Source organism: Tursiops truncatus, chromosome 9 (genome assembly GCF_011762595.2).
Source record: "Tursiops truncatus isolate mTurTru1 chromosome 9, mTurTru1.mat.Y, whole genome shotgun sequence".
Lineage (NCBI taxonomy): Eukaryota > Metazoa > Chordata > Mammalia > Artiodactyla > Delphinidae > Tursiops > Tursiops truncatus.
The window spans coordinates 90685180-90712677 of record NC_047042.1 but is presented as its reverse complement, the minus strand read 5'-3'; the positions used below and the strand labels follow the sequence as shown (position 1 = coordinate 90712677).

At 43.1% G+C, this 27498-nt stretch overlaps 1 protein-coding gene across 1 annotated transcript in view; it reads left to right on the top strand.

The window, feature by feature from the left end:
• KIAA1549 (KIAA1549 ortholog) overlaps nt 1-27498 on the top strand; it is a 150992-nt gene that overhangs the window by 102988 nt on the left and 20506 nt on the right. Inside the window, exons 13-17 of the mRNA XM_033863337.2 lie at nt 3756-3958; nt 6592-6815; nt 7760-7913; nt 13787-14104; nt 24572-24618. Coding sequence (XP_033719228.2) covers nt 3756-3958; nt 6592-6815; nt 7760-7913; nt 13787-14104; nt 24572-24618 — 946 coding nt within the window. The remainder of the gene's footprint in view (nt 1-3755; nt 3959-6591; nt 6816-7759; nt 7914-13786; nt 14105-24571; nt 24619-27498) is intronic.

The following is a 27498-nucleotide window of genomic DNA, read 5'->3' as shown; positions in this document are numbered from 1 at the left end:
TTGATCTTTGCTATTGTTTTCTTTGTTTCGATTTCATCTATTTCTGCTCTGATCTTTATGATTTCTTTCCTTCTGCTAACTTTGAGTTTTGTTTGTTCTTCTCTCTCTGGTTCCTTTAGGTGTAAGGTTAGATTGTTTATTTGAGATTTTTCTTATTCCTTGCGGTGGGCTTGTATAGCTATAAACTTCCCTCTTAGAACTGCTTTTGCTGCATCCCATAGGTTTTGGATTGTCGTGTTTTCATTGTCTATTGTCTCTAGGTATTTTTTGATTTCCTCTTTGGTTTCTTCAGTGATCTCTTGGTTATTTAGTAACGTATTGTTCAGCCTCCATGTATTTGTGTTTTCTACGTTTTTGTCCCTGTAATTCATTTCTAATCTCATAGCGTTGTGGTCAGAAAAGATTCTTGATATGATTTCAGTTTTCTTAAATTTACTGAGGCTTGATTTGTGACCCAAGATGTGATCTATCCTGGAGAATGTTCCGTGTGCACTTGAGAAGAAAGTGTAATCTGCTGTTTTTGGATGGAATGTCCTATAAATATCAATTAAATCTATCTGGTCTGTTGTGTCATTTAAAACTTCTGTTTCCTTATTTATTTTCATTTTGGATGATCTGTCCCTTGGTGTAAGGGGGGTGTTAAAGTCCACCACTATTATTGTGTTACTGTCGATTTCCTATTTTATAGCTGTTAGCATTTGCCTTATGTATTGAGGTGCTCCTGTGTTGGGTACATATATATTTATAATTGTTATATCTTCTTCTTGGATTGATCCCTTGATCATTATGTAGTATCCTTCCCTGTCTCTTGTAACATGCTTTATTTTAAAGTCTATTTTATCTGATATGAGTATTGCTACTGTAGCTTCCTTTTGATTTCCATTTGCATGGAATATCTTTTTCCATCCCCTCACTTTCAGTCTGTATGTGTCCCTAGGTCTGAAGTGGGTCTCTTGTAGACAGCATATATATGGGTGTTGTTTTTATATTCATTCAGCAAGCCTGTGTCTTTTGGTTGGAGCATTTAATCTATTCAAGTTTAAGGTAATTATCGATATGTATGTTCCTATTACCATTTTCTTAATTGTTTTGGGTTTGTTTTTGTAGGTCCTTTTCTTCTCTTGTGTTTCCCACTTAGAAAAGTTCCTTTAGCATTTGTTGTAGAGCTGGTTTGGTGGTGCTGAATTCTCTTAGCTTTCGCTTGTCTGTAAAGCTTTTGATTTCTTCATCGAATCTGATTGAGATCCTTGCCAGGTCGAGTAATCTTGGTTGTAAGTTCTTCCCTTTCATCACTTTAAGTATATCATGCTACTTCCTTCTGGCTTGTAGAGTTTCTGCTGAGAAATCAGCTGTTAACCTTATGGCAGTTCCCTTGTATATTATTTGTCGTTCTTCCCTTGCTGCTTTTAATAATTTTTCTTTGTCTTTAATTTTTACCAATTTGATTACTATGTGTCTTGGCGTGTTTCTCCTTGGGTTTATCCTATATGGGACTCTGCGCTTCCTGGACTTGGGTGGCTATTTCCTTTCCCGTGTTAGGGAAGTTTTCGACTACAATCTCTTCACATATTTTCTCTGATCCTTTCTCTCTGTCTTCTCCTTCTGGGACCCCTATAATGCGAATGTTGTTGCGTTTAATGTTGTCCCAGAGGTCTCTTAGGCTGTCTTCATTTCTTTTCATTCTTTTTTCTTTGTTCTGCAGCAGTGAATTCCACCATTCTGTCTTCCCAGTCACTTATCCGTTCTTCTGCCTCAATTATTCTGCTATTGATTCCTTCTAGTGTAGTTTTCATTTCAGTTATTGTATTGTTCATCTCTGTTTGTTTGTTCTTTAACTCTTCTGGGTCTTGGTTAAACATTTCTTGCATCTTTTCGATCTTTGCCTCCATTCTTTTTCCAAGGTCCTGGATCATCTTCACTATCATTATTCTGAATTCTTTTTCTGGAAAGTTGCCTATATCCACATCATTTAGTTGTTTTTCTGGGGTTTTATCTTTTTCCTTCATCTGGTACATAGCCCTCTGCCTTTTCATCTTGTCTGTCTTTCTGTGAATGTGGTTTTTGTTCCACAGGCTGCAGAATTGTAGTTTTTGCTTCTGTTGTCTGCCCTCTTGCTCAACACTTTTTTTACACTGAGGGGAAACCTGTATATTTTTCACTTATGCTCGAGGTTTCAAAACTTAGGCTTTTGTTTAAAAATAGTTTTGGCATGCGTTCACTTCTTCTCTTGGCCTGTTGGCCATTTATTTTCAAGCAGTGTCCAGAGCGTCTAGAGGTGACCTGTGGCTTAGAGGGAGGGCATGTGGGATCTTAGTGTGTCTAACTGGAGAGTTCTTTCCATCCATTCAGCCCCTCTTCATCTCTTTCTTTGCCTTTAAAAAAAATTTTTTTTTTTAATTTTATTTTTGGCTTCATTAGGTCTTCATTGCTGCACGCGGGCTTTCTTTAGTTGCAGTGAGTGGGGGCTACTCTTCGTTGTGGTGCGTGGGCTTCACTTTGCAGTGGCTTCTCGTTGCGGAGCATGGGCTCTAGGCGTGTTGGCTTCAGTAATTGGGGCACACGGGCTCAGTAATTGTGGCACGTGGGCTCAGTAGTTGTGGTGCACGGGCCTAGTTGCTCCGCGGCATGTGGGATCTTCCCCAACTAGGACTCGAACCCGTGTCCCCTGCACTGGCAGGCAGAATCCCAACCACTGCACCACCAGGGAAGACCCTCTTTGCCTTTTTAAAATTAAAGTTTATTTGGATTATTTCTATTATAAAAGTAATACTGACTAGAGAAAATCCACGTTACAGAAAATACAAGAAATTGGAGAACATTACTCATACCAAGATCCAGTCTCTGTTAAAGTGTTTTTCTATCTTTTTTTCTATACATTTAAATATTTTTCTTTTTTGCAGTTCCGGTTACTTAAAATAATTACCCTTTTAACCATTTTTCAGTGTTCTCTTCATCTGTTTTTTTTTTTGCGGTACGTGGGCCTCTCACTGTTGTGGCGTCTTCCGTTGCGGAGCACAGGCTCCGGGCGCGCAGGCTCAGCGGCCATGGCTCGTGGGCCTAGCCGCTCCGCGGTCTCGGACCAGGGCATGAACCCGTGTCCCCTGCATCAGCAGGCAGACTCTCAACCACTGCGCCACCAGGGAAGCCCCTCTTCATCTGTTTTTAAAGTGGGAACTAATTCCATGCAGGCAGTAGCTTTTTCTTCTCCTGACTCTTCATTTTCTTTCTTCATCAGAACTGAGAAGGCAGAAGCCTTAATCATTCACTGGTACTTGCCAGCAGGTCCACAATCCCCTGGTCTTCTGTTATCTCAACAGTGTAATTGCCTTGCAACTAAATTTATATCACTTCAAATGAGCATGGACATTCAGAGCTGCCATAAGTGTTGTCCTCCAAGTTCTGTAAATTGCTACTGGCCTACCCACGTCAGGCTTCTCCTGTCCTTTACCCTGTCTTACTGAAGACTTTGAAACACCTTTAGACAAAACAGGGCCACTTGGGGCACATAATGTCGTAGTGATTTTCATATCTTGCCTATGGATATTTGTAATTTTTAATGAGACTGAAGGAGACACTACTTATCCCAGACAATTTAAGTTCGAATAGTGACATTTCAAGTACTCTGCCTTGGAGTTGGGGATGTGTTTTTGGTCAGGGGCCCATCTGACGATTCTTTAAGAAATCCCTAATTGTGATGATTTGCTCTTTCTTTACAATGACTTTATTTCTTAATTTTTCTTTTCCTTCTGTTCCAGGGGCAGCACCCAGCTCGGGGAATGAGCAGCATTCGTCAGCCTCCATCTTTGAGCATGTGGACAGGATCTCCCGCTCCTCGGAGGCCAGTCGGCGGGTCCCCAATAAGATTCAGCTGATCGCCATGCAGCCCATCCCGGCACCCCCAGTTCCACACCCCATCCTGGCCGACCGAGTGGCCGAAACCAACAAAATTAACAAAGAGGTATTTGGTTTTATGAAAAAGTACATTAATAAAAAAAGAAAAACCTTACATTCTCATTTGGTCACTGCTTAAAAATGAAGTTAGTGTCAAAAATATGAGCTAAAGTTAGGAGCTGCTCACAGATGTTCTTAATTTAAAATCTGGTACTCAGTGTTTTTAGATCACATACCATTCAAGGACACTAGTAGGCACACTGGTGGATGTGCAGATTAAAGACCAGGGGTGGCTATCCTGAGAAAGTCCGCCTTAGCCCGTGGCTGGGGTTTGGGGATTTGGATCTTGGAAAGATTCCCACCATTCCCAGAATGGAGTGGCTCGCTGTGCCTAAACTGTTTGTACAAGCAACATGATTTTTGCTGAGCAACTCTTTCTTCTGGGAGTCTGGAATTTTGGTACATGCTAGGCAGAGGGTGCCTATGTGACCGGCCTCCAGTAAACATCCTGGGCATTGAGTCTCTAATGAGCTTCCCTGGTAGACGTGTCGCATGCGTTGTCACAACTCATTGCTGGAGGAGTTCACATCCTGCGTGACTTTTCTGGGAAAGGACTCTTGGAAGCTGTGCCTGGTTTCCTCCAGACCTCACCCTATGTGCCATTCCTCTATGCTGGTTTTGCTTTGTGTCCTTTTGCTGTAATAAATTGGACTTACATTCTGAGTCCTGAGAGTTCTCCTAGTGAATTGTTGAATGTGGGGTAATCTTGGGACCACAGTAGACTCTGTGATGCCTGATAGATCTGCTCTGGCCCCAAACATCTAGGTAAGTCTTGGAAAGAAACTGTATTTCCAGTGACTCCTGGAACAGTGAGATAGATCTGCTTTCCTCCTAAGATTTGGGGAACCAGAAGGCCGGGTCACGTCACTGTTAACTTGAACTTGAGGAGTTTGGCCTGGTCTGGACCATGAGTGGAATGAATGCTGTTTAGGGTCGCACACATGGTGGCATCATGACTGTCAGTTTCTTGCCTCTAAGAAATACCTGCTGCTGTTGTGAGTTCTGCCAGGTGAACTAATAATTGATGCAGTTCAATCCTTAAAGTGGATCATCTTACAGAAGTCTTAGCAAGAGTTCTTACACATTCTCCTCTCCACACCTCATTGGCTCCTTGCCAAGGCCATGACCAGAAGAACGTGTGTCATGGGTTCAAGGTGACACATGCTGTCCCTTCTCACTGATGCTCAGGAGCCCTGACCCTGCATGACCCCGGTCCTAGCCTAGACCTATGACCCCATCAGTCCTGTGTGTTGCATGTGCCTCACATGGCCATGAGTAAGCACCCTGGAGTAGGTTCTCCGTGTGGCCAAAAAAAGAAGAGAATAAGCTCACCAGGCCTCACAACTGGATAGCACTCATCGCCACTTTTTTCTTTTACTATCTTTAAAATGTATTTGATGCATGCGTATGGTATAGGAAACATATATATTGATTATAAAGCATAAAGTGAAAGCCCAACTTAAGAACAAGAGCATTATCAGTACTGGTGCACCTACCGGTAGGCTCCATACATCTCAGTGGAAATGTTTTCTTTTTAGGAGGTTCTGGTGCACATTCCTAGCATGTCTTGGTCCTCCTGTGGGGACCTCACATATTTTAAAGAACAGTTAGATCCTGATAGAGTAAGAGGGGCTTCCTGAATCATCCTGCTGGGAAGTTGTCAAGAATCTCATCCGCCTGACCCTCAAGCAGTCGCAAGGAGCATGTGGCTCCTCGTCCACTGTGGCGTGGCCAGGAGCGTCCCACCTTGTCTTAGACGTTGCTCCTGCTCTCTTCTCCCAGTCGGATGCCTAGTTTGGTTTCCCTTTTTCCCTCTGTCTCCATCTCGCTTGCTGTTAAGTCCTCTGAAGCTGGGCTAAGGGCTTAGAAAACAAGGGGAGGCACCTCCATGAAGGAAAGCATTCCCCGTCTGCTCTCCCTGATAGCTCAGCCGACCTGCCGCTCCCGGAGCTGTGGCCTCGTTCCCCCAGACCTGCGTCTGCATTCCTGCTTCTGGCCCTCAGCACCTTGGTGCCTTCCCTGCACACCCTCTGCCCACTTCCCTCCCTCCCCTGCTTCAGAACCAGCCGGCTCTTGGAGACCTAGTTCAGGCCCCTTGTAGCCAGCGAGGATGTGTTTCCATACGTGTCGATTTTCCACTTTGAGGAGGGGTGTCTCATGGCTGGGGGCTTGTTTTGGTAACACTAAGCATCATTAGTAAATGGGTATTTTATTGTATAATGCAAATATCTTCTTTCACTCTGTCTTAATTTAAAAATCTCTAAAGTAGTGATATTATTGGGTATGGAAAATATTTACTCTTTTCTCGGGTCGTATGACATATAGTTGTCACTGTCTCTCAGTATCTTCAAAGTTGCCACTGGCCTGTTTCCCGGGTTTGAGTTCTTTTGCCCTGTTTGGGGGCCGATACCATGGCTTCCTGCGTCCCACCCACCACGTGGAGTGTGGGGATACAGCTCCGGATGATGGAGGTTTCCCACGCCCCATGTGGGTGTGCCTGTCCCTGTCACCCCTTCGGGGCCTCGTGGGCACCTAGGACAGCCGGGGGCGGGGGGAGGAGAGTCGCAGGAAGGCCTCCCAGCTGCTTTCTCTGCGTGGTCCCAGAGACCGTCAGAACGTTCCGTCTGTCTCGTTTCCCAGATCCAGACAGCGCTGCGGCACAAGTCGGAGATCGAGCACCATCGGAACAAGATCCGGCTCCGCGCCAAGCGCCGCGGGCACTACGAGTTCCCGGTGCTGGACGAGCTGTCGTCGGGAGACACGCGGGAGCGGCACCGCGTGTACCGCAGGGCGCAGATGCAGATCGACAAGATCCTGGACCCCACGGCCAGCGTGCCCTCTGTGTTCATAGAGCCCAGGAAGAGGTGGGCCCCGAGCCGGGCCGGAGGCCCCTGCTGCAGGGCTACGATGGCTTGGCTGTGGAGGGGGCAGGGAGAAGTCTCTGCAAGCGACTCCAGGCTGGGTAGGCTGGGAGGCCGCCATCCCACCTGGAGGTCACCTGTGGTGAAGGCTGCATTCATTCCACCCCAGTGGCCCCGGAGCACCTCCCTGGGTTTCGTGTCTCCTGGAATTCAGACTTCTGAAAAGGTGGCGCCGTCCTCCTCAGAGGGCTCCAGGGCTCCCTCTCCCTGCCTCTCTTCTTCAGCTCTCACCCCCAGCATCTCCACCTCCCGTGCTTGGTCACCAGTTCGGCCGGGCGCACAGCCGCTCTCAGAGTCTCGGTCTCTTGGTCTCCCAGGCCCTTGCTCCCTAATGCAGAGGCATTTTGTGTAAGATCAGCTCTCGTTTGTGTCTTGCTCTGCTCACACCTGTGCTGGCTTGGGCTGCCTGCCGGGTGGACCCTGGACTCCTGTACCTAGCGGGGCACTGCCTTTCACCCAGCTGCTCCCCACTCCGCCCAGCAGCACAGAGGAACTGCCGCCCCCTAGGCGGTGGCCTCATTGCCCCCCAGACATTCATCTGCATTCCTGTTTCTGGCCCTCCACACGGTCCTGCCTGCACCTCACACTTGCCCCACTTCCCTGCCCGTCCGCAGATCCTACTCATTTTTCAAGACCTAGATCAGGCCACAGGTAGCCAGCGGTGATATTATCCTCTGTTGTTCCGTGTGTTTAGTATAGTCTGCCCTGGTGGACTGTGAGCTTTCTTAGAGCAGAGACTGTGTCTTACACACTGTTTACATCCTGTGGGGTGTTTACTACAGTGGCTAGCAGGTCCTGGGTACGCAGAAAATACTTGGCGTTTAGTTGATGAGCCCATGGCCGGAAGGTTATTTCCTATGAAGATAACCTCTCTTTTCTCCTGGCAGCTCCAGGATAAAACGTTCTCCTAAACCACGCCGGAAACATCAGGTCAATGGCTGCCCCGGAGATGCTGAGAAGGATAGACTTATCACCACAGACAGCGACGGCACTTACAAACGGCCCCCTGGTGTCCACAACTCTGCCTATATTGGTTGCCCGGTGCGTAATGTTGAGCCTTGCTTCTGGTCGCTCTTAGGGAGAGGAGAATGAGCAGTGACGGCTGCTGCCCTGGGTGATGCTGATGCCCAGTAGGGGATGCTCCAGGGCCAGCTAGGTTGTGAGGCGCGTAGGGTGGGGAAGGGGTGGGCACTTCCTTTGAAGAAGGACTCGAGTCATACAGACCAAGGGGCTGCTGGGGGAGCCCTCTGGAAACACAGTGTTTTTACTTCCTATTAAGCAAACCCTGTCCTCTCAGGCTTCAGAATGGCAACTTCCCGAGGTTAATTGGAAAACAGAGAGAAGCGTCCAGAAAGTTTCTTTTTTCTTCCCTTCATCAGAGAGTTGTTTGGGTTTCATGGTGGGAGGGACATTTAGGGTTTTGTCCCATCGTCTGTTCTTGGAGTGCTAAGAGGATATTACATTTGCTACTATATATATCTAGTTTTAAAGGAAGAAAGAGCTTAATGGAAGTTAAGAAATAGGGAGTTAAACAATTTTTTCCAAAGGAAAGGGGCACAGAGTTGCTTGTAGTGTTAAAGCAAACGTTGACAGCATTAAGACACATACAGACCCCACTGAGCAGGGAAGAAAGGGCCAGCCTCCCCAAGGGGCCGTGAGAAATACAGACACAAAGACACCCCAAGACAGAGCAGGAGCCCCACGTTCACAGTGTGTCTGGCAGCACCGGGACACAAAGTGCACGTCTGTAGCCCTGTGCCAGGGTGAAGCCCTTTCTCGTTGCCCAAGACCACCTTTCTCCTTCTGGAGACAAAGTTACAGACCCATCCTTTTTAGAGAGAAATGAGCAAAACACATTCTTGGAGAAGGAGTTTGTGATGTACATGATCACTCAGTTAGAGCTTATGTAACCAGTGATTTCTTATTTGAGTTTTATATTTTATCTCTCAGATTACACAAATAACTAACACTGAGAGGCACTAAACAGAATTAGACATACGTGCCAAATACCATACTGACATTGGGGCTAAATATAATTGTCGTGATCATCTGAAAGAACCAGGGTTCTCCTTTGGAACTTGCTGTGTTTCTGGTGTCCTGAGACTGACCGTCCCTTCGTAACTGGCTCATGAGGATTGGTGTGATTCCCGTGGGTTGGAATGTCTACAAATTAGGCTGCCTTGCTCCCCAACAGAATGAATGAATCCTTTCTGAAGGCTGTGAATGAATTCCTCGGGTGGGGGAACCTCAGGCAGTTCTCACAGTAGGTGGCGCTCCTGAGCCGCTGCCGTGTTTTTGGACAGGTGTTTGGGCGTCTGTGGTGTGTGGCTTGATCTGGGGAGGGCTGTTCCCTTGACTCCCCAGGATGGTCCCCTGGAGCTTTCGTTTTTGTTTCATCCGGGATCTCAGAGATCCTGTTGTGTGAAACCGATGAGCAGAAGAAGGGGGAGCATTTCTTCTTCCCTCGTAGCTTCCAGAGCCCCAGGGCTCCTTCTCTGCGACAAATCTGTAGGAGAGCCTCTGCAGTCCCGCACGTTCTTTTTTCAGTAGCCCTGAGTTCCATCGTCCAGTGCCATTGAGTTTTGTGAGGAAATAACCTGTCCTCCCCTTGCCCTCTCAATGACCATAAATCAGGCCTCTTTCATGGTGGCCCAGACTATCCTTCTTCTCCTTGCTTTTTTTCTTAGGAGAAAGCATAGAGGTTCCTCCCTCAGCTGGTGGGAAGAAGCCCTTCCCTGGAAAACACTAACTCAGTCAGCTGCTTCATCCCACGTGGCTCCATTTTTCAAAGGTTCCCTAATAAGAAATTCTTCCTCAGATGGACTTTTTACTTTCTCTCCCTAAAAATTCTGAAACGTATATTTTCTTTTTTTTAATACTTATATTGTATGATTTTTGTTTATTTTTTAATTTTATATTGGAGTATAGTTGATTTACAATATTGTGTTAGTTTCAGGTGTACAGCAAAGTGATTCAGTTATACATATACGTATATCTGTTCTTTTTTTTTTTTTTTTTTTTTTTTTTTTTTTTCCGGTACGCGGGCCCCTCACCGCTGTGGCCTCTCCCGCTGCGGAGCACAGGCTCCAGACGCGCAGGCTCAGCGACCATGGCTCATGGGCCCAGCCACACCGCGGCATGTGGGATCTTCCCGGACTGGGGCACGAACCCGTGTCCCCAGCATCGGCAGACGGACTCTCAACCACTGCGCCACCAGGGAAGCCCCATATATCTATTCTTTTTCCGATTTTTTTCCCATATAGGTTATTACAGAAGATGGAGTAGAGTTCCCTGTGCTGTACAGTAGGTCCTTGTTGTATATGTTAATCCCAACCTCCTAATTTATACCTCCCCCCACCTTTCCCCTTTGGTAACCATAAATTTGTTTTCTAAGTCTGTGAGTCCGATGAAACACATACCTTCACAGATAATGCCTTTTTGGGAACTCACCTTTTCTTAGGTAGTATTTCATCTTGAAGATTATACTAGACATACATTTTTTTTTTTTTTTTTTTTTTTTTTTGGGGTACGCGGGCCTCTCACTGTTGTGGCCTCTCCTGTTGCGGAGCACAGGCTCCGGACGTGCAGGCTCAGCGGCCATGACTCACGGGCCCAGCCGCTCCGCGGCATGTGGGATCTTCCCGGACCGCGGCACGAACCCGTGTCCCCTGCATCGGCAGGCGGACTCTCAACCGCTGCGCCACCAGGGAAGCCCTAGACATACGTGTTTTTGAACTGTCTTGAATTATATGCTTTCGCCTCAAAATATCTTCTTCTTGAGAGCTGTCTTCTCCTGAGGTGAAAGAAATATTTCTGGACTTCTTGTAACTAGGGCTACCATTATAATTCAAGCCTCAGCAAACATTGACCCTCAGGCAAATCCGGCCTGCTGTCTGCTTTTGTAAATAAAGTTTTATTGGAACACAGCCACACCCATCATTTTTGTGTTATCTATGGCTGCTCTTGCTACAGTGGCAGAGTTGAGTAGCTGTGTGGCTCACGAAGCCTAAACTATTTACTCTCTGGCCCCTTATGGAAGTTTGTCAATGCTGATATAATTTATTATCCAAGCCAGACACTTGTGAGGGTGAAAGGAGATGCTGTTAATTATACTGGGACAACAGGCGTGAACTGAGCTTGTCCTGGGCCAACCATGGTGCGTGATCACTCATTCTTATAATATGAAGGATTGCAAAGAGGCACCAGGATACATCGTCTCTGATGACTAAAGGTAAAAAAGTTCTCATGTATTTCTGAGGAGTGATAGGTGAACATGTATCTGTGCAAAGGAAACAAGTTGAATATCAAAGTCATCAAACTTGGGGGCTTCCCTGGTGGCACAGTGGTTAAGAATCTGCCTGCCAACGCAGGGGACACGGGTTCGAGCCCTGGTCTGGGAAGATGCCACGTGCCATGGAGCAGCTAAGCCCGTGCGCCACAACTTCTGAACTTGCGCTCTAGAGCCCGCGAGCCACAGCTACTGAAGCCCGTGCGCCTAGAGCCCGTGCTCCGCAATAAGAGAAGCCATCGCGATGAGAAGCCTGCGCACCACAAGGAAGAGTAGCCCCTTCTCGCCACAACTAGAGAAAGCCCGTGCGCAGCAATGAAGACCTGACGCAGCCAAAAATAAGTAAAATAAATTAAAACAAAGTCATCAAACTTGGATTCAAGAGAATGGAATTCAAATTCCAACTCAGGGATCCTGGGTAAATCTCAACTTCTGAAGATCACAGTTATTCATTTCTTATTAAGTACCATCTACATGTGAAACACTGTGTTGGATGTTGGGACATAGGAAAATGAACAAGACCTCTTCTTGGCCTGCAGGTTGCTAATAGTCTAGCCTGCGAAGTGTGGAGGCAGCAAGAAGACCAGAGAACAGGAAGCTCTGACATCACGGCTCTGTAGTTCTTTGCCGCCTTGGCAGGATTCATGGGATCAGTGAGACTCCAGGGGGACCTCACTTCACACCTTCACAACATGTCTCTCTTGCTGTCAAAGTTAAACCTTCTTTAGAGTTATGACTACTGAGGGTGAGACTGGCAGTGGCTATAGCTCTTAAGGACTCTCTTCAAGTGTATGTAGGGTTTGTCCCCCACCTTGGAATCTCGGTTTAGGCTGTGGCCACACTGCTGTCTTCCCTGCAGTGCGGTTACCCAGTCAGCTCCTGGAACCGCCATCAGGAACATCGCTTCTGGCTTCGGAGAGACCCTCTTACTTACCAGTAGGATGTTTTTACAGACATGCTTATCCTCTTCTCCATGAAGTGTTAGGTTGGGGGCTTTCTACTGACTACATTCTTCTCCATCTGCTTCTCGAGAAAACCAGGAACAGAAGAAGGGCATGAGTGTGGGCCGTTTTTTGCACCTTGTAAGGAGAGGAACACAGAGTCTTGCCAATGCTACGTCATAAACCAGAGACCTTTGGGGCCCCGAATCTTTACCTTGATGACTAAGTCATTTAGTAGAACTTTACTGGGATATTGTGTTTCGGAGAAACAGTCTCACAGGACTAAGTGTGTATTGTACCTTGGAGTGAGACCGTCCACTCGCTGTTGTGAAGGGCAGAGCACCTGCCCATCTCAGGGGGGCAGTCTCTACCTAATGGCACTTGTTTCTGTCGAGGGTGAGGGCCCAGTGATGCCAGGGCTTCCAGGTCTGCCAAGAGAATCCAGAACTCTTTGAGTTTTAGTAGGAAATTTTCAGATTTTTAAAATATTGCCCATCTATTTTTTAAAGACTGGTGTGGCCTAAGCAAAACAGGTCTGTGAGCTGTTGGTGGGTTTGCCAGTACGTTATCTGGTTTTCTTTCTGTTTGGAGTTAAGCAGCTGCTGCTGTTAAGTGTTTGACACTGGTGTGAATAATAACGGATCATTGCTGGACAGACCATAGTCACTACGAAGCATTTTAGGCAGTTGGCTAAGAGGAAGGACGTGCCTCTGCAAGAGAGATTTTCTTTGTAAGAGACTCACTGATCCAAAGCGATATGGGAATGCCTTCCTTTGGGCCTCATGTAGAGTGATCCAACGAGGGGTCACCAGCCCCTCGAGCAGAACCTCTTCTCTTTTCAGTGTGTCAGTTGTAGTCATTGTGATGTTTGGGCTTCTGGGGCCACTGAGACCAGGAAGGCCTCTTCTTCCATTGGTTCCTTGTTTTGTTTCTTACAGTTTACCGAGTATATATTATGACAACACTTGGCTCAGAAGGTAGTATCAGGAAATAAGATTTTTTAAAAATCTTAATTGTTACTTATGTCCCTGCCTCTTTGACAGTGGGTATAGAATATAATTTAAACTTTTCTTGTTGACTCATGTTATCCAGGGATACCACCATTTAAAAGAAGTTAGTTTCTGAACAAATAATTGACACTATTTACTGTTTGTAAAGAGTTGTCGTAATAGGTATTAAAATGGTTTATACACACGTAGTTGTAATATCGTGGTGCCTTTGAACTTTTCTGCGGGTGTTTAGGGCGAATACACCTATACAACAATAGGTGTATTCTTCCTATTTTTAATAGTCAATAGACTGCTTTAGTTTTGGGTTTCTGTATCTGGGGAAAGTCAACTAGGTATTTTAATATATAGACTCTGACACATGATTTTTGTTTGCTAGGGGCTTTCAGGAAAACATGTGCACTTCCAGGTACTGAGATACATTTCAGGGAGTTGATTGAGTTTTGCTGGACAAATGACTGGAATAATTTTACTTTTTTATTTCTTCTGATTCAAACTTTTTGCCTCCATGAAAGGTAATGCACATTCCTCAGCTGTGATTTGAAAAATTCTTATGGTAAACCCATTCCTCAATGTCAGTGAAAATTGTTAAATTCTTTTTTAGTCCTAGAGTTTTGTTTTTGGGTCTCCACAGAAGCTCGTGTCTGATTCTTCACTTTGCTGTTTCCCCCACTGTAGTCTGATCCCGACCTCCCAGCAGATGTGCAGATGCCGTCTTCAGCTGAGCTGGGGAGGTATCCAGGCCTGCCCTTCCCGGCCTCCCAGTATATCCCGCCCCAGCCATCCATCGAGGAGGCGCGGCAGACCATGCACTCCCTCCTGGATGACGCTTTTGCCCTCGTGGCCCCCAGCAGCCAGCCCCCTAACACTGCAGCTGCAGGCCCTGGGGTCCCAGCCGGCCTGCCTGTGAACAGCACCCCTTCCCGGGAAGAGAGACGAGCCACCCAGTGGGGGTCCTTCTACAGCCCAGCTCAGACGGCCAACAACCCATGCAGTGTAAGTGTGGACCTTCTAGAATTCTCTTATGGGCAAGATGTCGGAGCTTTGTTGCCTGACTGCCTCGTTTTCAGGATCCCTGCAATACTCTTGTTGGATTTGATTGGAATTAAAGCTTGGATGATGAGTCTTAGTTTTTATTATCTTCTAGGTTAATACTCAGTGTTGAAAGCATTCTTTTGTGCAACTCAGGTGTTTTGTGGAGGTATCTTCCTGAGCTCCCTTTGTTATCATGAAATAATAGGTGGAGTATGTGTCAAAATATATTCTCATTGATGTCTCCATAAGAGGTACAGTTAAGAATGTACTAGAATCATTAAGTTTCTTTGTGTAGGCCACCTGGGACTGAAGAGGTGAGGTGAGGGTCTGGGTGTAGGCAGCTAGTCCACAAGTAGCCAAGCAGTTCTTTTCAAATACCAGATTTCCATCTTGGGAGTTGACATTTCAGTGTTTCATCTGTCTTTGTGATCCTTTATTTTTTTCATATTCAGTCAGACCTTTCAAATGTACCTTCTCAAGTCACGGAGAAGAAGTAGAACTCAAGGATGTAGCATTAAATATTATTTTTTGCTAATTTCAGATTAAACGATCAGACTGAAACATTTGACTCTGGAAAGATGTTAACAGGTTACAATTTAAATTTCTTCTTCAAGGAGTGTTTATACAGGGTTCCTCTAATTTTGTTAATCATATTAAGGTTAAATTGGGTGGTAATAAACATGTTAAAAGAATTTTCATCTCTGAAATTGGTATGAATTTTGAAAGTATGCTCTTCTCAATAGATTGTTTCCTTCAAGACATGGTGGGCCTGAGGTATAGATAACGGCTACCATGCAGGGGAAAAATATTCAATCTAGTCATTGTTGTTTTAAATATAAAAATATAGATAGTTTCAACAATAACTATTAAACTACTTCATAATTACAGTTGGTATATAATTGTAACTGGTAGTTTATAATCTTTAAGGAAATGGATGATACTGAACAAAACTCGGTGATAAAATGAATTTGCCTATAGCTGCTGTCTGTTTAAGCTTCTCTCATTTGTTTATTCATTCAAATATATTTATGGAGCACCTGCCATGTTCTGGGTGCTCGGGATACAGAGGTGCATGATGACTCCAGCTCTTACGTCCCAGTGCGGGTATGTGGACAGTTGAAGCAGTAGCTTAGTATAGCACGGTGTGGCAGGTGTCATGGCAAGAGGAAAGTATGTGGGGGGAGCCCTTGACTGAAAGTGCTTGGGAAGGATTTTATAGACAAAACGAAATCTAAGTGGAAGTCTGAGGGTCATTAGTGGTTATCAATTAAAGAAGAATATTTCAGGTAGTGGGGAAGCTATCAGAGACACAGAAGTGAAAGTGTCTGGTACAGACTCCCTCTTCTGGACAAGACGGAGGAAAGGATCTAGATTTACCTTCTCTCCAGAAACAACTAAAGTAACTGAACAAAATATATGGGTTTTCACAACGTTGGACGTTAGAGATGAGTAGAACCCTACAGTCACCCCAACTGTCTTGAGAGAGTTTCTAGTCTTGAGAGAGTTTCTAGCTACGGTGCAGGGTGGAAGACCCCAGGCAGAGCTCAGTGGTCTCCCTGAGTTGAGAAAACAGAGTTGAGAGTCTGGGGAGGAAAAGGCAGCTAGAGTTCACAATAGACAGTGCAGGAAAGCAGAGAGATGCACAGAGAGATAATTCCAGAGAGCTGCATGGAATCTTCACTTGAGTACTGACCAGTTTTAAGTACAGAACTACTCCCAAAAGATTAGCGGGAACAATCCTCAGAGCTCACATAAGCGTGGGAATATGTTCCTGCTGTGGACTGAATTGTATTTCCCCCAAGTTTGTATGTTGAAGCCTAAACCCCCATGCGAATATATTGGAGATAGAGTCCTGAAGGAGGAAATTAAGGTTAAATGAGGTTATAAGGTTGGAACCTTGATCTGATAGAACTGATGCCCTTAGAAGAAGAGAAGGAGACGCCAGAGCTCTCTCTCCACCATGTGAGAACACAAGAAGGCAGCTGTCCACAAACCAGGAAGAGAACTCTCACCAACAACTGAACCCTGCTGGAAACTTGATTGTGGATTTTCCAGCCTCCAGAACTGTGAAAAAGTAAATTTCTGTTGTTTAAGCCACCCAATCTGTGATATTTTGTTAGGGCAGCCTGAGATGACTAATACAGTTTCTTTTGTACCAGTGTGAAAGACCTCATAATTCATGGAGCCTCGATTAGAGCACTCAGAGCTGCTCTCATTCTACCTAACACAGAAAAAAGTAAGACCTGAACCTGAACAAAGCTCAAGGATATTTATAAAGAAAACCAAAACTATACAGTATCCAGCAAGGTCAACTTAATACTCAAAATCTGGCATCCGATCAAACTAACCAGACCAGCAGAGAAGCAAGAAAATGGCATAGATGGTAGCATTAGTAGACAGAGATATTAAAAGAATTATAATGGAGTTCTGTATGTTCAAGAAACTAGAGGAAAGAGTGAACATATTAATTAGAAGCATTGAAAATATTAAAGGATACAAATCAAATTTTGAAATGAAAACTATAATGTCTGAGATGAAAAATACGTACTGGATGGGATAAATGGCAGATTAGATTTGCAGAAGAAAAGATTAGTAAGCCTGAATGCATAGTAATAAAGACTATACAACATGAAACAAGGAGAGTAAATATTAGACCAAAAGATGAATAGCTCATTAGTGAGCTGTGGGACAACTTTAAGTAGACTAATATACATGTAATTGGAGTTCTTGAAGGAGCAGAGAGGGTGTCAGAAAAAAATAAAGGAATAATTTTTTCTGAATTGGATTGAAACTGTAAATCTGCAGATCCCCAAATTTAATGAACCATATGCACAAGAAATATGAGGAAAACGACACCAAAAATACGATGAAGTTGCTTAAAATAAGTGATAAAGATCTTTAAATTATCCAGAGAAAAAGGGCAGATAACATACAGTGGAACAAAAGTAAGGATGACAGCAGAATTCTCATTGTCCAGAAAACAGTGGAACAAATATTTAAAGAACTGAAAGAAAAAACTGTCAACCTAGAATTCTATATCCAGTGAAGACCTCTTTTAAAAACTAAGGTGAAATAAAACCTTTTTCAGACACACAAAAGCTGAAAGAATGCATCACTGGCAGACCTGCTTTACAAGCAATGTTACAGAAAGTCCTTTAGGCAGAAGTAAAATGATACCAGATAAAGATCTGGACCTTCATAAATGAATGAAAAGCACTAGAAATGTAAATATGTGGGTAATTATAGGAAACTTTTTTCTTCATTATTTAAATCTTTTAAAAAGGTAATTGACTGTTTAAAGCAAAGTAGTAGCAAAGTATTGTGGGGTGGAAGTAAAATGTCTGAAAACTATAGCACCCAGACCAGATGGGGAGAAGTAGAAGGGGACTGTTTTAATGTTCTTACACCATGCGCAAAGTGGAATAATAGCACTTGAAGGTAGACTGTGATAGGTGAAAAATATATAACATATACCCTAAAGCAACCACTAAAAAAAAAATAATTGTAGCTAATAAGCCAACAAAGGAGTAAAAATGAAATAATAAAAAGGTAGTCCAAAAGAAGGTGGAAAAAGAGGAAAAGGGGAACAAGGAACAGATGGGACAAATAGAAAGCAGGTACCAAGATGGTAGATTTAAATCCAGACCTGTCGGTAATCATATTAAATATGAACAGTTTAATATCCCCATTAAAGGGCAGAGATTGTCAGATTGGATAAAAAGCAAGATCCACTTATCCGCTGCTTACAAGACACCCACGTTAAATATAAAGGCACGAGTAGGTTAAAAGTATGAGGAAGGATATACCATTGCTAACGCTCATCACAAACTCTGGAGTGGCTATACTGATATTAGCCAAAATAGTTCTCATAGTAAAGAATATTAACAAGGATAAAGAGGATTATTTCATAGTAATAAAGTGGCCAGTTCATCAAGAAGTCATAAAAATCTTCGAAGAGACAACCCTCAGAATGGGAGAAAATATTTGCAACTGACAAAGGATTAATCTCCAAAATATACAAGCAGCTCATGCAGCTCAATATCAAAAAAACAAACAACCCAATCCAAAAATGGGTGGAAGACCTAAATAGACATTTCTCCAAAGAAGATATACAGATTGCCAACAAACACATGAAAGAATGCTCAACATCGCTAATCATTAGAGAAATGCAAATCAAAACTACAATGAGGTATCACCTCACAGCAGTCAGAATGGCCATCATCAAAAAAATCTACAAACAGTACATGCTGGAGAGGGTGTGGAGAAAAGGGAACCTTTTTGCACTGTTGGTGGGAATGTAAATTGATACAGTCACTATGGAGAACAGTATGGAAGTTCCTTAAAAACTAAAAAGAGAACTACCATATGACCTAACAATCCCACTACTGGGCATATACGCTGAGAAAACCATAATTCAAAAAGAGTCATGTACCACAATGTTCATTGCAGCACTGTTTACAATAGCCAGGACATGGAAGCAACCTAAGTGTCCATCGACAGATGAATGGATAAAGAAGATGTGGCACATATATACAATGGAATATTACTCAGCCATAAAAAGAAACAAAATTGAGTTATTTGTAGTGAGGTGGATGGACCTAGAGTCTGTCGTACAGAGTGAAGTAAGTCAGAAAGAGAAAACCAAATACTGTATGCTAACACACACACACACACACACACACACACATATATATATATATATAAAATCTTAAAAAAAAAAGGTTATGATGAACCTAGGGGCAGGACAGGAATAAAGATGCAGACATAGAGAATGAACTTGAGGACATGGGGAGGGGGAAGCGTAAGCTGGGACGAAGTAAGAGAGTAACTTTGACATATATACACTACTAAATGTAAAAGTGATAGCTAGTGGGAAGCAGCCGCATAGCATACGGAGATCAGCTCGGTGCTTTGTGACCACCTAGAGGGGTGGGATAGGGAGGGTGGGAGGGAGACGCACGAGGGAGGGGATATGGGGATATATGTGTACATATAGCTGATTCACTTTGTTATACAGCAGAAACTAACACAACATTGTAAAGTAATTATACTCCAATAAAGATGTTTTTTAAAAAAGTGTAAATAAAAAGAATTTTAGAATAAATGGATCTTTTTACACAAAACAAAAAAGTCATAAAAATCTTAAATGTTTATGTGCCTAGTAATAGAGCTTCAAAATACGTGAAGCAAAAACTGACAGAACTGCATGCATGTATAAACAAATCTACAATTCTGGTCAGAGATTTCAACACTCCTCTTTCAGTAATTGATAGCAGGGATGCAGTCAACCCTTGAAATTAGTTCTGGGGAACTAATGGGAAGTGGGAAGTAAAAGTGGTGAGATGTGAGGGAGGAGAGGGAAAGGAAGAAGCGGAGAGGTTAGGAGCCTAGACCTCATCCTGAGGGCAGTGCCTGGATCCTGAAGGGTTTTGAGCAGGCTAGAGACATCATTAGGTGTGCCTTTTGGAAAGATTGCTCTCATTTTACACTGGAGAGTGGTTTGTCACAGTGCAAGAGAGGAAGAATCAACATGGCTTCAGCATGTTTAATTGCTGATGGCACTGAGCCAGTGTAGGAGGAGAGCTTGCTGATACAGGAAAGGGGATCCAGAGTACTGGTGGAGGAATTATCTTCAGAAATGAAGGGATATATTTCTTCCAGTTTAATGGGAGGGAGAAAGAATTGGGTGCAAGTACAATCCGGTTTGTAGTTGGGTGGCAGTACATTGCAGGACCACCCATCTCATGGTTTCTATTCTCACAGTAGAGAAAGCAGAGTCATATGTTGAGAATGAGACAAGTGTGGCAAGGCAAGGCAAGAGGGTTGAGGGAGAGTAGAAATTTGAAATACTTATCGTGGAGAATGAGAGAAAACAGATTAGGGATGGAGTAATTACTTAGCATTGAGGCCGCTGTTCAGACTGACGATCGTGAAATTATAGTGGCACAGATTAAAGTCCTGTAGTTTTGTTTATCAGCATTCAGATACCCAGGTGTAGACAAGGAGAAAACAGGCAGTTGGAGTGATCTGGAGCTGGGGCTTTATCAGGCATGTGTGATGAAAGGACAACTGGGAAGAGATGTGCAGATCAGAGGGTGCATTTGAAGCGATGATAGACGATACACTGAAAGGGAAAGTAGTGGGCAAGTAAACATGCTGGAGCTTTGTAGATTCTTCCTCTCAAATCTACCCACTGCATTACACTGGTCGGAGCCATCATCATCTTTCACCAAGATTATTGGAAGGTTTCCTAGTCGTCTCCCTGCCTGTGGTCTTGAAAGTAGGATGTCAGGGTGGTGGCTGACAAGTGAAATGCTGTTTATTGGTGTTGAGCAGCCTGAGAAGCTGAGAGGCTAACACCGTAGATGCATCCTGTGGGTGACAGGAGGACTTGGAGTGAAGAGGGAGACCTTCCAGGAGCCTTTTTGCTTAGTCGCGTTTTTCCAAAAGGAGAGCTCTCATCTCACTTCCCGACCTGAACTTGTTTGCTGCTGGCATCTCCGTGTTGCTTCTCTTTGCTCCTTGAATTGTTCAGCGCAGAAATTTGTGGCCATCTTAATCTCTCCCTTTCTGATAGAAGATGTATATGTCATAGCCTCTAGGAAGCGTAAATAGTTCTTGGCATTCAACCACTTTTTCGGAATCATTTTCCGCCCTTAATAACCAACGTCCATTTTATCTTTGGATTCAGTTCTTTCATTCACTTCAGGGAAACTTTCTTTTATTTTATTTCTGAAATAGTTGTCTTACTCTGTTCTATTTATTGGAGTTGAAGGTACCAATTATTTTTATGTTGGCTCATCTTGGTCCTTTTCTGTATCTATCATTTATCTCTAGTTGCTTTAGCTACTTTGTTCTTTTTTCTCTGCCTTCAATTATGGTTATCGTGGGCCTTTTCTCTGTGGCATTGATTTGCTTTGAAACCGTATCTATTCTTTTCCCCATTAGTTGATTTCTTAAAGTCATACTGGCATTATTTTGGTCCTCACATTATTTCCATAGTTCTGTGGTCTCCCGTTGTGTTGTTTTATTACCACATCTTTGAAGTTAGAAAGAGGAATGGCTATTCTTATTAAGTTAGGGGCCACACTGTGCTGCCAGGATCTTTCTTTCCCCCCTTGGCCACTGCTTTTCTCGGTTTAGGGCATATTTTACCCACTTGTTTACTTGCTTGGTTTCTGCTGATCAAGTGCAGCAGTAATTTTTGACAGATCTGTATTACTATTTTTATTCTTTCCTCATTGTTCATGCGTGTTGCAGATTAACGATTCCGTGATAATGCCTTACGCCTCCATCTTAACCAACAACGCAGACCCATGGCAAGATTTTTATAAATACTCTTATCGAGTGGTTTGGATGTGAACTTTTGATGTTACCCTTCATATTTTGATGGGAGTGGTAGCAACTTAATCTAGTGGAAAATCAGAATCATTGGTTGTATTTGGGCATCTCTAATGTAACTTCACTGTGTTTATAAATTGGTTGTAAAGTTACTGTTTGTTGGCAAGAGGAACCTGATCACCGTTTATTTGCTCCTGCTGACTGTGGTGAAAAACCACAGGAATGTGGATTTCAGGGTGCCTTCAGTTACCCCATGAACCTTTATTTACCATCTGATGACATTTTTAATTCTTTTCTTGCCAGCGTAAAGATGTTAGTTATATGTTGGTGAGTCAGGCCGCTTAATAGGTGGTATTTCTGCTTTCCTGAGTAAAGTTAACCTCCGTGGAGTTGTCCTCTAAGTAGCAGGTGTGAATACCTGAGCTAAGATATTTTACGAGCAGACCTTACCGTCTGGTTGCTTTACCTCAGGCCCCTCCAGACTCCACTCACCACTTGCCTTTCTTGCTCTCTTGACTTGTTTTATACTGTATAGAAAGAAAGGATGCATTAAAAAGGGATTTTTATTCGCCTAGCTGATTGAAACCTTAAAGTTCTCTTTTGTCCTCCAAACTTTTTTACACGTGTGACCCACTTAAAGGAAATGCCTGCCGTCTGTCTGCGATTTTTTTTACAACCTTTTCACTGGGGGCATGTAGTCTCTAGAAAAATAGTATCCTTTTTTTTGCGGTACACGGGCCTCTCACTGTTGTGGCCTCTCCCGTTGCGGAGCACAGGCTCCGGACGCGCAGGCTCAGCGGCCATGGCTCACGGGCCCAGCCGCTCCGCGGCATGTGGGATCCTCCCGGACCGGGGCACGAACCCGTGTCCCCCGCATCGGCAGGTGGACTCTCAACCACTGCGCCACCAGGGAAGCCCTAGTATCCTTTTTCTGACTATAATAGATTGGAAATGCCTAGCACTACAGTAATAAAACAGTTAGAGTAGATAGCTACTTTGCATTGATTTTCTTTTAGTTTATCACTTATTAGGTCTTTTGAAATCCTGATAGGTAAACTGTTAAGACTTGATCCTTGTTTTTGGTTTTATTTTGCATGTGACTATGTTTAAAAAGTCCAAACTGTGCTGAAAGCACAAGGGCCACTGTAAATAATCTTTATCCAGTCTCAGATTTCTGTTTAATTATTTGCAAAAGGAATTGACACTTCTTTTCATCCTATTTCTTTCTTCTTCCATAATCCCCTTTGGCTTTTTTACCTCAGTTGAGGAACTCTACAGGGTTCTAATCTTTGTCCCTTTGCCAAGGGAGGGGAAGCAGTGAGGGTCAGAAGTGAAGTAATTTGAGCAGTTTCATGTCTAATAATCCCTTCAGAACTCTGTGAGGTACAGAGATTGTTCTGTACTTCTTGGCCTAAGGAAATATACCAAGAGAAGTGGAGTAGTTTGGTCAGTGTGTCTGACTCCAAAGCTCCTACTCCCCACCCGCCCTGCACCAAACCCTGCAAAGTAGCGATTTATTCAGGAGGGAAAGTCTGGTTTTAGGAATTATGGGTGGTGCAGCCCAGTGGTTAAAAGCATTTCAGAAAGATAAATTAGGAGGAAATTGTTTAACTTCCTTGTATGTTGGTTTCATCTGTAAACAGAGATAGTGAGCACTTCTTTGTGTTGCTGTGGGCCTGAGTTAGTGTTCATACAGTGCATAACAAAATAATAATTCAGTAAATGGCAGCTTAGAAAAATAAAGATCTAATATTAGAGCAGGTCCAGAAGCAAGGCTGACTTACTAACTTAACTTGGAGCTCCTGATCCTGGACCACCTATTGGTTTAAACTGACTGGAGTTGGATGGATGCTGTCCAGAGTTACTGTCCTGCTAAAATACCTGATTCCAAAATAATGGTTCATAGTTGTTGAAAAGAAGTGTTAAAATCCGAGTCCCGCGTATGCTAGGGTTAAGATATGTTGATTTCATGAGGAATGCAACATAGGTCTAGGTTTCTTTAAATCTGGGAGACTTCCTTGGTGGCACAGTGGTTAAGAATCTGCCTGCCGATGCAGGGGACACGGGTTCGATCCCTGGTCGGGGAAGATCCCACATGCCACGGAACAACGAAGCCCAGGTGCCACATACTGAGCCTATGCTCTAGAGCCCAAGAGCCACAGCTACTGAGCCCACATGCCACAACTGCTGAAGCCCGTGTGCCCTAGGGCCCACATGCCACGACTACTGAGCCCGTGTGCTACAACTACTGAAGCCTGCATGCCTAGAGCCTATGCTCTGCAGCAAGAGAAGCCACCGCAGTGAGAAGTCCGAGCACCGCAACGAAGAGTAGCCCCTGCTCGCCGCAACTAGAGAAAGCCTGCGCACAACAACGAAGACCCAACGCAGCCAAAAAAAAAAAAAAAAATTCTGGTGCCCTCTTGCTTCAGTGAAAGAGCACTTGGTTAGTGCAAGTTAGTTCAAGTAAAAAGAGTTGATTGAAGGATACATGGACACCTTATGGAATTTAAGGGCAGGGAGTATTGGCTGGGCCTCCTTGGTACTAGAAAACTGTCAGAAACTGAAGGTGTTCACTTCACCCTTTAGGGTCTAACTTATGGTTCTCTTTATATTCTTTCTCTTTTTATAGCATTCTACAACATGGTACAGCATTTGCATTGTTTAGTTTCTTGAGTGTATTTGAATTGCTGTTGGGCACCCACTAGACCTGGTGACCATTGTGGCCCATGTTGATAGAGTCATTTGTACTAAATGTGGCCATTTAAGGACCACCTTTTTAGCAGAAGATACAGGTTTGTAGAGGATAAGCCTACAGAGAAGAGCAGGTGCAGAAACCCTGTCTGTTATTAATATTTTCACAAAAGAAAGAAAGGTCTAGAAACTAGTTGTGTGTTTATTAGCCCAGTTCCCCAAACTGAAACTTCTAGCATTACTTGATGGCAGAATGCCCTGATAGCATGCTAACTTTTTATGAGAAAATAATTCTCTTGGAAGTTGATCCTGCAAATCTAAATTTGTAAGTTTGCTGTTGTCACTTTATAATAAGTATTGAATGTTAATCTTCATCTTCTTTTGAATTTCTTCCAGAGATATGAAGACTATGGAATGGCTCCCCCATCAGGCCCATTACCAAGGTAAGGTTTTTAGGAGAAAATGTATCAGGACTTTCTCACATATGCTGTTTCTTAACTTTTGCAGATTTGTTTCTTTTAGCTAATGTGAGCAGATGAAAAACTCTTGAGTTGTGTGTTATCTTGATCTAACCAGAAGAGGGGGGAAAAATGTTGGAATTTAAGTCCTGTTTCCAGTAGTGACAGACTAGATAATTTGCTGATGATAACTGGAAAAGCTAGACAAGATTTAAAAATAAAAGCAAAAAACCAGGTGGCTGACAGGGCAGTGAAGCAGTATGGGGCCAAGATCTAGCAAATCCAGAGAGATGAGCCCTGCCTTTCTCCCGCGGATACCTGCTGATTCCAGAGGAGGTGACTGAGAAGCTGAGCAAAACTTTTGACGGACTCATGAGGCTTGCTTAAAAATGCACCATATTGAAAGTTGTGTGGTACATGTAAAGCCATGTTAGTGGGGCACTTTGATGCCTTGAAAGAATCAAAATATATTTGAAAAGAAAAATGGCTGAAAATCAATAATCTAAGTGTCTGTCTCAATGTTAAAAAAAAGACCTAATAAACCTAGGGAAGTAGAAGGAAGGAAATAATAAAAATAAGAATAGAAATTAATGAAGTAGAAAACAAATACCATACTAGAGAGGACCAACAAAGCTGAAAGTTAGTTCTTTGAAAAATTCCTAGAAAGAGAAAACCTGAATAGTCCTATAACTATTGAGATTAAAGTCATTATTAAAATTCTTCCCACAAAGGAAACTTCAGGGCCAGGTGGCTTCAACAGTGAATTCTACCAAACACTGAAGGAGTAAAAGATACCAATGTCATACAAACTCTTCTAAAGAACAGAAAAAAGAGAAAACACTCCTCAACTCATTTTATGAGACCAGCATAACTTTGATACCAAAGACAAGAAGGACAAGGACATTGTAAGAAAGGAAACATTAAGGGCCAGTTTCACTCCTGAACATAGATGCCAAAAATTTGAAACTATATATTAGCAAGTATATCCAGCAATATAATCAATAGGATATCTATCATATCATAATCAAATTGGATTTTTTTCCAGCAGTGCAAGAGTAGTTTAAAATTTTTAAAAATCATTGTAATTCTCCACTTTGCGGTGAATAAAGGAGAAAAATGTTCTCATTTCAATAGATACAACATTTGATAAAGTTCAACATCCATACATGGTAAAAATCTTAGCAAACACAGGATGGGAGCAGACTGATAGTAATCTGATAATAAGGTATCTTGGCAAATATTGCTTAATGGTGAAATGTTAAAAGCTTTCCTCTTGAGAGCAAGAGCGAGACAAAGAGGCCGGCTTGCATCACTTCCATTCGGCATTGCCCTGTGGGGTCCTGGCCAGTGTAATAAGGCAAGAAAAAGAAACAAAAGGAGTAAGGAATTCAAAGAGAGAAATAATACTGTTATTATTCACAGATGATATAATTTTGTAGCAGAAAAAACTAAAATGTCAACACATGAATTGTTAGAAGTAAGCGACTTTAGCAAGATGGCTAAGTAGCAAGATAGTTAAATTACAAGGTAGCTGGATACGAAGATTACAGAGATCAGTATACAGCATTATAAGACCAGTATACAAAAATCTGTTCTGTTTATGAGCAGTTACAGAAAATAAACAATTTTAAAGATACTGTGTAAAATAGCGTTCAAAAATATAAAACATTGTAAAGCAATTATACTCCAATAAAGATGTTAAAAAAAAATAAAAATAAAAAAAAAAAGAAACAAACTCTGAAAAAAAAAATAAAATAAAATAAAATACCTCAGGATAAATCTAACTGAAGATATTCAAGCCTTCTAAAGAAAGATATTCATGGATTGTGCAACTCAGTATTTTTTAAATGTCAATTCTCCCCCAGTGAGCTATAGATTTATTGCTGTCCCATTCACAATCCCAGTAGTTTGTTGGGTTTTTTAATACCTGGAAATTGACAAACTCACTCTGAAATGTATGTGGAAATGCAAAGGGCCAAGAACAGCCAAGACACTTTGAGAAAGAAGAATAAGATGTTAGGATTGTTCTAAATGTTATAAATTACTGTCAAGGAATTAAGAGTGTGGTATAAAGCAAGACAAATAGACCATTAGAACAGAAGAGAGGGTTGGTAATTCAGACCCACATGTGAATAGACAGTTGATTTATTTCAGTGAAGGAATTATAGATAAACAGATTTAGTCTCAGAAATCATATTCAACTATCCCTTTAATGATCGGAAGTCACACAGAAGTAGGAATGTTATCTGCTTCCTCCTTACTTTTTCTTTTTTTAAAAATTTATTTATTATTTATTTATTTTTGGTTGCATTGGGTCTTTGTTGCTGCGTGCGGGCTTTCTCTAGTTGTGGCAAGCGGGGGCTACTCTTTGTTGCGGTGTGTGGCTTCTCACTGCGGTGGCTTCTCTCGTTGGGGAGCACGAGCTCTAGGTGCCCGGGCTTCAGTAGTTGTGGCACGTGGGCTCAGTAGTTGTGGCTCGCGGACTCTAGAGCCCAGGCTCAGTAGTTGTGGCGCACGGGATTAGCTGCTCCACGGCATGTGGGATCTTCCCGGACCTGGGCTCAAAGCCGTATCCCCTGCATTGGCAGGCGGGTTCTTAACCACTGCGCCACCAGGGAAACCCACTTTTTCTTTATTTTTCTTTTATTTGCCCTCATTTTCAGCAGGGTTTCTTTTATTTTTCCCCAACCCTCCTCTCCCACCAAGGCAGTGCTTTGTGGTCCAAAAGCAACAAAGGGAACAGGTGGAGATTAGGTGATCCTGGGCAGAAGCTAATGATAGGGGGACCAGGTGACCTGACTTGCCCAGTTCAGTCCTAATTTACAGCTGTTGTTCAGTGTAATTATTAATAAATTTCACTCTCAA